At 30.7% G+C, this 12,505-nt stretch overlaps 1 protein-coding gene across 3 annotated transcripts in view; it reads left to right on the top strand.

Moving 5' to 3' along the window:
* Nucleotides 1–12,505, top strand: part of LOC127716223 (SH3 domain-containing protein 19-like) — a 49,861-nt gene that overhangs the window by 19,228 nt on the left and 18,128 nt on the right. For 2 of the 3 annotated variants that reach the window (XM_052222335.1, XM_052222336.1), the window contains 6 exons: nucleotides 2,092–2,177; nucleotides 2,468–2,539; nucleotides 2,930–3,038; nucleotides 5,657–5,768; nucleotides 7,123–7,172; nucleotides 7,959–8,044. In XM_052222335.1, coding sequence (XP_052078295.1) covers nucleotides 2,138–2,177; nucleotides 2,468–2,539; nucleotides 2,930–3,038; nucleotides 5,657–5,768; nucleotides 7,123–7,172; nucleotides 7,959–8,044 — 469 coding nt within the window. In that variant the 5' untranslated portion in view covers nucleotides 2,092–2,137. The remainder of the gene's footprint in view (nucleotides 1–2,091; nucleotides 2,178–2,467; nucleotides 2,540–2,929; nucleotides 3,039–5,656; nucleotides 5,769–7,122; nucleotides 7,173–7,958; nucleotides 8,045–12,505) is intronic. The other variant, XM_052222337.1, reaches the window with a different exon arrangement.

The following is a 12,505-nucleotide window of genomic DNA, read 5'->3' as shown; positions in this document are numbered from 1 at the left end:
TAACCTAACACCTTGTTATAGGATAACCTTAGAAACCATTATATTTACAGAAGTTTTGAATAGTGGGATATGATTGGGTCATTAAGTCGCTACATTGTTACATTTTGACCGAAGAGATTTGGCCTTTCTGTAAGGGGCATAACCCCCGTTAAAGATTTCTGAAAAGGCAAAATTAGCTTTTACTATTAAACCAAAGGTAGTATGGGGACTTTTGCAAGGACATCAGGGATCATTGACCTTGACAACGGTCACAAGGTCAAAGATCAAAGGTCAAAGGTCAATGTCATGTCCCAAATACCGAATTATGTGTTTTTGACTTTTTTAAAAGGATTTTTGGTGTGTTTTAAAGTTTTATGGTTGATCTTGACCTTTGACCTTACAACTTTTTATGGGATATCTCAAAGACATTATACTTACAGAAATTTCGAAAAGTGAAAAAAATTTTGTGTCATAAAGACGCAACTTTTTTTTAGATTATGACCGAAGAGATTTGACCTATCCATAAAGGGTTTACCGAAGGGATTTGACCTATCCATAACGGGCATAACCGAGTTAACTAGCTTTTACTTTTGAATTAAAGGTCCTTAACCCATGAGGTCTTTTGCAGTTACATACGAAAAAAATGACCTTGACAAAAGTCACAAGGTCAAAGGCCAAGGTCAAGTCCCAATTAGCTGATTCTGTGATTTTCACACCATTTTAAGGATTTTATGTGTGTTTTTGAGCTTTCCAATAAATTCTACGCCTATTTAAACATATATTTTACATTACGAAACAGAAAAAACCTTAATTATTATTATTTTTATTTTACCGCCAAGCTTTGACGAAGTAAGCAGCCTTCAACGAAGGACATGTCGCTTTCCGATCCGTACTTCGTAACGGTGCCACAAATACCTATATGGAACTCACCCTGTGACAGGTAAAATTTTGTCGGTCCGGCGATATCTGCCCAAAACTTAAAAAGCTTGTTATTATTCAAGCACCGTAACCGTAATAGGTAGAAAGAAACCAAAGAGTGCGATTTGTTCAGGACCAGACAGTGGTTCTTCGTTACATTTGGATCCAAAAGATTCAACGAATCATTAGTAGGGTTATGCCCCTTTGAAAATTAACCGATGTCGGTTGGCCACTTAAATTCAGAAACCGTAAGTCGTAGCCACCTAGGATCTTCTTACATAATCATCAATTCATGTGACTTTGAAAATGCCCCAATGGTCACATGTTGACCTTGACCTTTGAACCTACAACTTTTTATAGGATATCTCAAAAACCATTATACTTACAGAAGACGTAAATAGTGAAAAATGTTTTGGTCATTAAGACGCATTTTTTTTTACATTTTGACCGAAGAGATTTGACTTTTCCGTAAGGGGCATAGCCCCATTTAACAGTTTCTGAAAAGACAAAATTACCTTTAACTTTTGAACCAAAGGTCTTAGACCCATGGGGTCTTTTATAGTAAAATTGGGGACCAATGGTCTAAGGCCAAACTCAATTTCCAAATAACAAATTTTGTGTTTTTAACTCTATTTTTAGGGTTTTATGTGTGTTGTGGAGATTTCAATGCATTTTACGCCTATTTAAACATACTGTAGACCAACTAATTTTCGCAAGCGATTTATTGTCGTGTCTTTCGCGAGTAGAAAAAAAAACTCGAATATAAATCATAGCGAATATGTTAAACTTAGATCCTCTTTTATATTGATACATCGATGAAATTACGACATCGCGAAAATAAATCGAATAGAAACGGCTAAACGCTAAATAAAGTATCCGTGAAATTAAATTTGTTTGTAGTATATTTTACGATCCGAAAAAGAAAGACCTCTCAATTGTTCATGAACAATTAATATTTCAATTATTATTACTATTATCATTATTAATATTATAAGTAGTAGTACTAGCAGTAGTAGTAGTAGTAGTAGTAGTAGTAGCAGTAGTTGTAGTAGGATTATTGTTATCAGTAGTATTTATTTCGCTTCCGCTGTCGAATTTGTCTATTGCAAAGTCCTCTCAATAACTTACATTTTTATCTCTTCAAGCAAAACAAGTACCTTTTTATTTACTAACTATGTTTACCATTTTTTACAGAAACTATCCTTTTTATGGAATTTTCTACCTTAGCGTCGCTTTAACAATGAATCAAAGAAGACGCCGTCCACCCTTTGAGAAAGTTGGTAATGTCAATTTAAAGCATACGCATTTATAACTTCAGGATTTTAAATTAAAATGGCAAGTAAAGGACAACTAAATGACAAGCTCATAAAGTAAAAGTAACGTTCATCAAATAATTTATATTTTAGAACTGGTGCAAGTAATATTAATTTCTAATAATTTAAGAGAGAAGCATTTGAAAATTCACACTTATTTTCTAGAAACATTTATACATTAAATTAGAAAATTTACTGATTTCTTAATGTGTTGATTACTAATGTTTCTCTGTGACATTTAAAGTAATATTTTCCAGATTGTCAAAGCCTTATTGCTTTAGGTGTGAATTTCTTTGGATGGCTAAGAAGTCGGAACATTATGAATAAATGTAAGCATATTTGAAACAAGACACATATTTTATTATATTAATTAAAGTTCAAAATAACAAGAACTCAAACGCAAAAAAGAAAATGTATTGATAAAAATATGTGGTGAAACATCAATGAAACGGCACCCATAAGATCATAGAAAACCAAAACCCTCTCAAGATCAACAATCTTAAACAATAGACACGTGAATGGCATAAAATGAGTCATTGTAATCCATATCTTTAACCAGCCATCAACTAAAAGTATAATATAGTACGGTATATGAGGTTTTGTGTAATTCTATAATGCAAGATGTGAAAATTTCACAGCAATGCTTCCTATAAAATGTGCATTAAATATTTAATTCCTACATTTTGCTTTTTTTTTTTGTCTTTTTTTTTTTCATTTAGGGTCAAAGAAATTTGCAGTGTTATACAAAGGTCATGTCTATATTTTCAAGAATGAGAACAGTACAAATCACTTTAAAGAAACTTCTTTCTCATTGTATGGATATAAAAGGTGATTCTTTAACATCATTAGTTTTTCAGTAGTAATTATTATATGTTCTGCTTTTCAAGTAAACTAAAAGGTAGGGCTTATGTTCCTTGTATTTTATTCCAACAAATACAATTTAAAAACCACAATATTTTAAAACCAACCGTTACTTGAATATAAAACAGCGTGAAGTATACACGTTTAAAAAATAAATATAATTTTACACTAAACAACAAAAATGATTAATACTTCTCTTTGCTGTTCAAGACTTATTGAATGTGTAATACCACAAAATCATAGTACGTCACATCCGGTTGCATACAAAAAAGGGTAAAAAAAAAATAATTTCCTTGAATTTGACAGTTGTAGGAAATATTTTCTACATTTCATTGCAGTAAAATGTCGGAGTCATAAACATATATCTTGGGTGTTTCAAAGCACCATAATTTTTGTTTTTGGTGTTTTTATAGAACATTTTAGAAACATGAGGTTACATGGTTACTTAAGCTTGTACACAGGAAAAAAGGGTTGACAGTTTGATCGGTTAACCTCCAGTGTTGGTTATTTTCTTATATGGAATGAAATGCTATGTGAAATTTTTACATTAGTACTGGACAGGATAAAACGTTTAACTTTACTCATTCCAAGTATGTCTTTATTTGAAACAAAGATAAATTCTGCACAATTTTTTGAAAAAGTGAAAATTTAACAAAGACTAGTAGGGGAAAATCAATGGTGGTATTAAACCTGAATTCAATATCCCAATTCGAAAAGAGTATGATTTTCAGTTAAAAATTTTCTATCGACATGGATGAAACTTTGTACTTCCTTAACTTGCACAAACAATGAAAACAAAAGTATTATCTGGCAAAAAACAGCATAATAGTCAGGGTCTTCATTAAGTCAAAACATAGACCTCTTTTTATCTTATCTTATTATTGGCAAAGATGACCCCGGTCTTTATGGGGTTGGTGTTGCGCAGTTTTTCAATTTCTTTGTTGTGCTCTGTATACTGTTGTTTGTCTTTTATTTTTGCCACGGCATTTTCAGTTTGTTTGGGACTTATGATTTTAAATAACCCTTTGGTATATTTCACCCCTCTTTTATCATCTATCTAATATAACGATTGGGAATTTATAGATATCATATTTTAATATTTATATGATTATAACGACACTCAAACCAGGAATATCTTGTAAACTATCTATCATATTATACCGGAAGTGACACTCTCGGTGATTTATATTCCATAAGCAGGGATGAGGGCGATTACTTTAAAAATCTAATCGATTAAATTATAATTACTATGCTAATTTTATGTAATCGATTACATAAGAATTACACCTATATTCAAATGTAATTGGTAACATTAGATTACTTTTCTTTAAAGTAGTTATGATTACTTAAAATTACTTATGATTACATTGGATATTGTGGTATTGAAAACAAATTTAAAAATGCTATCTGCACATTGAAAAAGCTAATAAAAATTGTGTTGTTAATATTTCAAGTATAAACATGTTACGCATAAGAACTAAGAAAAGGAGCAGTGTGATGGTTGTATCGTTTGATAACATAGTTTATATTATTTTATTTGACATATTTACTTTGAATGTAAATGTCTCTGTGCTCTCTTTTAAAGGAATAGCATTTTCTATTAAGAAGACAACACTAACAAATAGTGAATATTTAATAATCAGATAGCCTTTGATATAATTGAAACTACAGTGTGTTTTTACAGTTGTAACTTACCACTTCAAATTCTATACAAACAATAAGTAAGCTTGGGTAATTAAAATGAATTGTTTTGATTGGAATAAACAATTAATTTGTATACAATATATTGTTATTATATACATGATTGTAAAATTTATATTTCTATACAAACATATTAAGAAAACACATGATAAACAATTATGGAATATTTGTAATACAAATTGTGAAAAAAATAGTTGGTACTAAAATCCATTATCATTTAAAGTCAAACATCAAAATCAATATAAAGAGCAAAGTTTGCACTTAATCTTAACAGTCCGAGAATTTTCTGCATGCTAAGACAATAGCAAAGTATTTAAAAAGCAAACACCTTATATCACAAGGGCTAGATCCCAAAATGAAACTTTTGGAAAAGTAAATGTATGCAGTAAACTGTTCAAAAAGCCACACATGTACACCTTTCATACCTTTAAGCATGAGTGTACTAAAAACTGAAAGTATAGAATAGTTAATGGGATCAATCATGTTGAACCAAGATTATTCATAGTGAACGTTAGTTTGAGGATTATTTTTATTTATTCTTGTATATACAAAAAATTATGTATACAATGTGTAATCAGCAAGTAATCATTTGAATGTTACCTAAAAGTAGTCTTAAAGTAATCATGATTACATGTACATCTGTTTTTGCATTGTAGTCGATTTCATTACGATTACTTGTAATCATAAAATTCATGATTACTGGCTACATGTAATTACACTGCAAAATGTAATCGAATACAGCTGATTACGATAACTGATTACTATTATCCCATACCTGTCCACATGCAGCAATATTAGTTGAGGTATAGTGAAATCCTGAGTTAATTTGATAAGTCAACGTTTTGCATTGCAAATAAAAGATCATATTACCACTATTTTTACAGTGTTCAGCTACCAATACTTGAAGAAAATGAAGTTTTATGGGTTTTCAAACTAGTCCATTCGGATGCTGCTAAGTCGAAATGTTTTGCAACGTCTTCGGAGATAGAGTTACAAGTACGTATATATGTGCTACATGTAGTATGGCAATACACAGAAGTTGACATTATTGATATTAGTCAAGAGAAGAAAGTATAAAGCCAATGGTTTTATAAAATATTCTCCCGAAATATTTCCCATCTTACATTAACAATTGACAAGAGGCTAAGACAGTTCAGAATTATGCAAGGTTATCTAAATTTAGAACATAACAACGTCAGTTTATACATATAAATGAAATACAGTTACTCAAAATATAAAGATTTTAATGTTTATGGAGAGATTTGAATGATAATTTCATGTTGATTTAATACATTTTATTTTCATAATGCACTTGTGATGAAAAGTTCAACTACATGTAGGCATCATGCTTAGCGAGTCATTTTCAAAATCCCCCAAAAAGATGTCCAGTTCAGGACTAACTGTACACTTACGTAACATGCGTAACGTGAGAAACTGTTAATAATGTATAGATATACAAATTTCATATTGTCTTCCACTTTCATTTCGTCCCTTAAATCTAACCTTGAATGCGCAAAAATATCCCAAAAAATAAAAACGCAAAACAAAACAGTTTATTCTTTTTTTCATCAAAATCAGCATATGACCAAATATATACATATATATGCTATTGCCAATATAAATACAACAATACAAATATGGATAACGAATAGTATTTTTAATGTACCTATCTAAAGGGAAACATTTATAAACCACGATATTGAAACTACGTAATGGTTAGTTTTGTAAATGCACTGCTTTTATCAATTTAATGAGCTGATTCGTAAAGTGTCTAACTGAAGCCAGATTCAAATTAAAAACAAAAGAGATTCGTTTACAGAAGTGTACGGTGTTTTCAATCCTGCGTAACTTATTTTCAATTGCATATTAAGTTTGTTAACATATTCATCGTAAAGCCTAATAAACATATCTGGTTTACACAGAAACACCTCCGGTCACTTATCCCTTTGTATTTTGTTCGCATAATTCTTCTTGTCGCGTATGTAGAATGCATAACCATTTTTTATGATTGGTGATGATGTCACAATAAACATGCTAAAATGTCTTCACGACACCAACAGGCTCCCATATCACAAACTCGACATGAACTTTGTTTATATGAGTAACGTATCATTTTATTCTCTTACCTCTCCCTTCAAAACTTGATCCGTGGATAACCTACTGCATCTTAAACAATGTAAAATAAAAAACAGTAAAAGCGCTTATCCCAATAAATAATAAACAACAAGTATAATATACCGATTAAAAGCAACGCTTAACGCTATTACAATATACTTAACTTGGAAACGAAACATCTTATCCTCTAATTTTCTTCAAAATGATATCACTAGATTCTTCCATTTTTCTTCAGGAATGGACAGACAGGCTTCAAGAAGGAATCAATTTTGCTAACGACATGCTGTAAGTACACCAGGTCGTTTTAAACTCACGTTTAGTTACTGCGTTCTTACTATTTTAGTAGTATTTTGGAAATATTAAAAATGAATACCCAGTTGAGAATTAAATTTATCCTCAAAATATTAATTGTATCGCAAAATCTTTCCGTCAGCTGGTGTGAGAAAATCAATGATACTAGCTATTGCTACATTCTAAAGAAATACTGCCAATCATTTATTAATAAAGAAAACATTACATAAAGAATTTACAAAATAGAACCTTAGTCATGTCAAAATAGAAATGTGATGACATCCGCATAACATTCTATCCTAAATTGCAGTTAATTCTATATGTATCTCACTGAGGCTTTGCGGAAAAAGTAAAAAAAAAAAATACCGAACTCCGATGATAATTCTAAACAGAAGGTCCCTAACCAAATGGCAAAATCAAAAGCTCAAACACATCAAATCAATGGTAAACAACTATCTTATTCCTGACTTGGTACAGGCATTTCCTTATGTAGAAATTAACAGTTCACTACATGAATTTACTTTTCCAAAAGTTTCATTTTGGGATCGAACCGTTTTGATATAAGATGTGTGCTTTTCAAATATTTTGCTATTCTCTTATAAAAAAACTTTTCGAGAGGAATTTCGGTTGCCCATTGTTTCACCCTTCTACCATATCAACTTATTAAACAATTACAGATTAGTTCTACCAGTACAAAATGACACACAAATGTGGAGCTTACTCAAAAATTCACAATTTACAATTGTTTATTTTGCTTTACGATATATTTTCATATACAAGAAGCAGACAATCCTACGCAAACTGGCCAGACAGAACAACTAGTCAACTTGATATTTACGATGGTGTAAGACGTTCTCAAGAAGGAGGTATTATTAAAAACACTTTCCGCTACTAATATTACTATTAATATAATCATACATACCAAAACAAAGATAATGTTGAACACTTCTTTAATGTATATTTGGTTTCATGTTTGCCAGCCGCAGGCATTATTTTATGGTACATCATCGATCCTGGTCAGTTAAGATCGAAGTCAGATGTACAGTACATTTTAAGTCTTGCTCCTATAAATGTCCCTAAGCGACAAGAATTCCGACTAGTCCGACATATGGCGGACTGTAGTTAACCCTTGCAATGATATTACCTGTGTAATACTTTGCTAGAAAGTCGTAAATTAATCTGTAGCTGTGATTGGTAAATTTGTAATCTTCCTGTAAAGATTTTTAAAGATTGATAGATGATATATTCCTGTAACATATTTCACTGTTTTAATATAGAAAATTAGGGATAAAAAATGGCACAGGATATTATTTGTTTTTAAGATAATAACTATCTAAAAGGGAACTTCGAAATTGTGTATTTCAACTATGCTTAATTTATTTCAACATTCTAGTTATAAGTCATAGACAAATCAATTGCATTTTATTCAAAACTCGGGAAATTATTCAGTTTAATAACACAAAACATGTCAGCCAAATCAATTGTGCAGATAAAAGATTTAGGTAACATATTAAAGAAAATTACGGATGAAAAAAACGGAACGGGATATTATTATAAACTCTTAAGACAAACTTCGAAATTGTTCAATCATCCTGAGCTTCACTTTTTTCGATATTCTTGTCATTCATGTACATAATGTCAGTGAATAAATCAATTGCGGTTTTTAATCAAAACTCGGAGAATTGATCAGTTCTAAAAAATAAACTTTTATTTTTTTTTCTTCCGACAGTATGTTTCCCGTAAGAGCATTATCATTTATTCTTCTCTATCAATTATTTCACTCTCTAATCCTGGTCATCACAATCACTCGTGTTTACTGTCAAGTTATTTCCCGCCAATCTTAGTTCGTGCAATCGGCAGGTTTTTGTAAAATGTTGGAAGCCTGTTCTAATTTTTTTTAGAAATTAAGTGAGGTCAAGCTCATTTTACGAATCAATCAAGGGGTTTTAAATGATATTCGTATTAATTGAATCTATTGGAATATATGTTTCCAAATGTTAACAATGCCGTTCAGGCAGAATTCTACTTCGTCAAAATATATCCCAATTACGCCACCTATTTCTTATAATCGTAAAAATGGAAGCCAGTGTAGTGATGACGCGCTGTGAATTTAGCTCTTGAAAACCGATAAATTTGTCCACATATTATAAATACGATCCTTGTATGCCTGTTGTATTTTAAAAGTCAAAAGTATCTACTAGCTTCACATGTACTGAGCATCATTTCATGTAGTTTATGCAATTGGTAAACTTAAAACTATTGTCTTATCGGTTGTCAGGGGGAATTTTCGAATGCTCAAAAACATATTAAAACCTTCCAATTAAATATTTCGTGGAAGGGCAGACTAACAGTGTTGAGAGGTTGAAGACTAATTACCCTAGATGACACACAAAACAAAATTAGATTTTTTTGAAGTTATGCATTTGTAGGATCCTCTTGAAAAGTCTGTCGTCAAGTACTTTCAGTAAAATGTTGTTACTCGAACACACCTTCTCTGTTGTTATGACTCATTAGAGAGGTATTTCAGATGACCCATATATATTTTATTTTTAGTACTGTAAATTTCTAATGTTATTATATCAACCTAGAGCTTAAATAAATTAAAAAACATAGAATCTGAAGCGAGATTATGTATCAAATATTTTTCTTTTATACGATTTCAAGACGGAATAGCCATCTAGAACACGCCTGAGCATAAAAAGGTGTACTCGACTTTCTCTTTTTGATGAAATGATTGCCTATTTTGGGGATTTTTTCCTAACAAACTCTCGCCGGGTGCAGAGATGCAAATTAATGCTTTAAAAAGATCAATTTGTTATCTTTCTTTGAATTTTTTTCGGCGGAATTTATGCTTATGCACAAAACAGATCCACATGTATTTGTACTTCCACAATCGACTGTTTTGTAAAAAATTGCCTTAGATTTAAAGTTTACAAATATCTTGAATAATTTAAGTAAAGACACGTACAAAAGACGCTAAAACCCTATATTAGGTACATTCATTAAACTTTTAAAGCCCATAGAAACAGATGTAAACAATTAAAATTTACCAACTTGGTCTTTTTTACTTTTTGTAACAAAGAGTTCCATTCCTTTTGTTTAATTTCAACTGGGTTTCCGCCTGCGTTAACATGCGTCTTATTTATTCCTTTTTGTCGTCATTCGTTTATTTAATTATAAAATAACAGCTTTGTTTGCAACCGTGTCCAAAATTATTTCGTATTCAATTTTCTAACGGTATTAATGGATTGTAATGCGTGATTAATTTTATGGTTGTATTTGAAATGTTACTTAACAAAAAGAAATTATACTTATTTGATTGTATAAACTACGTAGAATTGCATCTCTTTTTCAGGAAATGTATGGCGATGTGGAGATACATGAAACACATAAATTACTCATTTAATTAAAGAGTGGCTTTTCCTTTCGGAAATATTTTTTCATGTGTCATCGATTTATAAAAGAATGAATAAGCTATAAATATAATAAATTGATCATGACATCACAATTTAACTAATAAAATGTATCTATATAAAATAAGCGACACAAGAGAGAGGTAATGCTTATTTCGAAACAGAATAATACCGGCAACGAGGTCTTCTTGTGTATTGTGTAATTTGTATCGTAGGCCTATTAAGTTAAATTAAGATTGTTTAACTTTGTTGATTACATATTTGATTTTTTTAAACTTAGAATAAATAATAATAACCATGCACCATTTTGCTCTCGTAAATACAAATATAGACTTTGAAGTAGGATGGATGGTTGTTTATCCCCAGTGGTAATTTCTACATATTCAGGACAACGTTCTTTCTCTTTGTATTCAGATTATTCAGTTTGTTATGATTACGAATCTTGTTCTCATTTTTACCTTTTCTGGTGAAAAAAAAAATCTTATTTTCGTTATTATTCTTACCATTATACAATTTGAGTTGAACGTTTCCCATAACGACAACCTTTTAAAAGTTCATTCAAAATCCCTTGTATTTCCGATAATAATAATGAAAGAATAATCAAATTTTAATAAAAGTTATAAATATATATACAATATATAAAAAGAACTATATTTTGTATCCGTATCATTCTTATTCTCGGAAATGCAATCGACTTTTTGTACCTACACAGGAGAGAGAGAAAGAGAAAAAACATCACTGGTACGCATTGTATGAAATGAAATCAACCTAATTATCGAAAATTAAAACAACTACGATGTAGGTGTTCTATATCCGGTCATAAATTACAGTCATGTAAAACTTCAAATTAAAAAAAAATTGAATATAATTTATATACTTGAATGGCTAAGTTTTACTATAAAAGAAGTGAACGTGAACTTTTTTAAAAGAAAATCATCTACATTATCAAAATCTTCATAAATGTACCGATATTGAATTATTGACTTCCCAGACACTAATTCGCCGATATTTTCCCGTATACAGTGACCTTAACAATGAGACCTATCGATATATTTTTGGCCACCGCACTTCGCAAGTTCGAGGGGAAATCCATGCTTTTAAAGGTACATAGTAATAACAGATTCTTAAAGAACAAATTTAATACAGCAAATCATTTAACAACTGTTAAGAACTAGTTTAATTAATAAATTGGAACTCATTGAAAATATCAATACAAATGTCATGGCTCTCTCAATTCACTTATTTGTCAAGTTTTCCACGTGCTCTGTTTTTATTGTTTATCATGTCACGATCAGGTAAACTTCAGCAACTAACTCAAAATATAATTAGCTTGCGATCAACAACCACTGAATGAATTATTATTAGTCGATAATACGTTATAGATGTGTAATAAATATAAAAAATGTGATGCAAGACATAGTTTAGTATATATAGAAATAAGAAGATGTGGCATGAATGCCAATGAGACAACCTTCCATCAAAGTCACAAAGTTTACAAATTAAATCCTTATAGGTCAAAGTACGGCCTTCAGCACGGAGCATGCATTAGTTTCAATAATTTCGATAACATTTAACTCTAAAGAAACTCGTTTCATACATGTATGACTTTAAATTATATGGGGATTGACGACTTTGGTTTTATCGCTATATATGTATTGTATACTCGGACTTCTCTTGAACTGAATTTTAGTGTGCGTATCGTTATGCATTTACTTTTCTACATTGGCTAGAGGTATAGGGGGAGGGTTGAGATCTCACAAACATGTTAAACCCCGCCGCATTTTTGCGCCTGTCCCAAGTCAGGAGCCTCTAGCCTTTGTTAGTCTTGTATTATTTTTAATTTTAGTTTCTTGTGTACAATTTGGAGTTTAGTATGGCGTTCATTATCACTGAACTAGTATATATATTTGTTTA

The sequence above is a fragment of the Mytilus californianus genome, unplaced genomic scaffold, assembly GCF_021869535.1.
Source record: "Mytilus californianus isolate M0D057914Y unplaced genomic scaffold, xbMytCali1.0.p SCAF_9, whole genome shotgun sequence".
Lineage (NCBI taxonomy): Eukaryota > Metazoa > Mollusca > Bivalvia > Mytilida > Mytilidae > Mytilus > Mytilus californianus.
The sequence above is the reverse complement of the archived record's forward strand: the minus strand, read 5'-3'. Positions and strand labels throughout refer to the sequence as shown.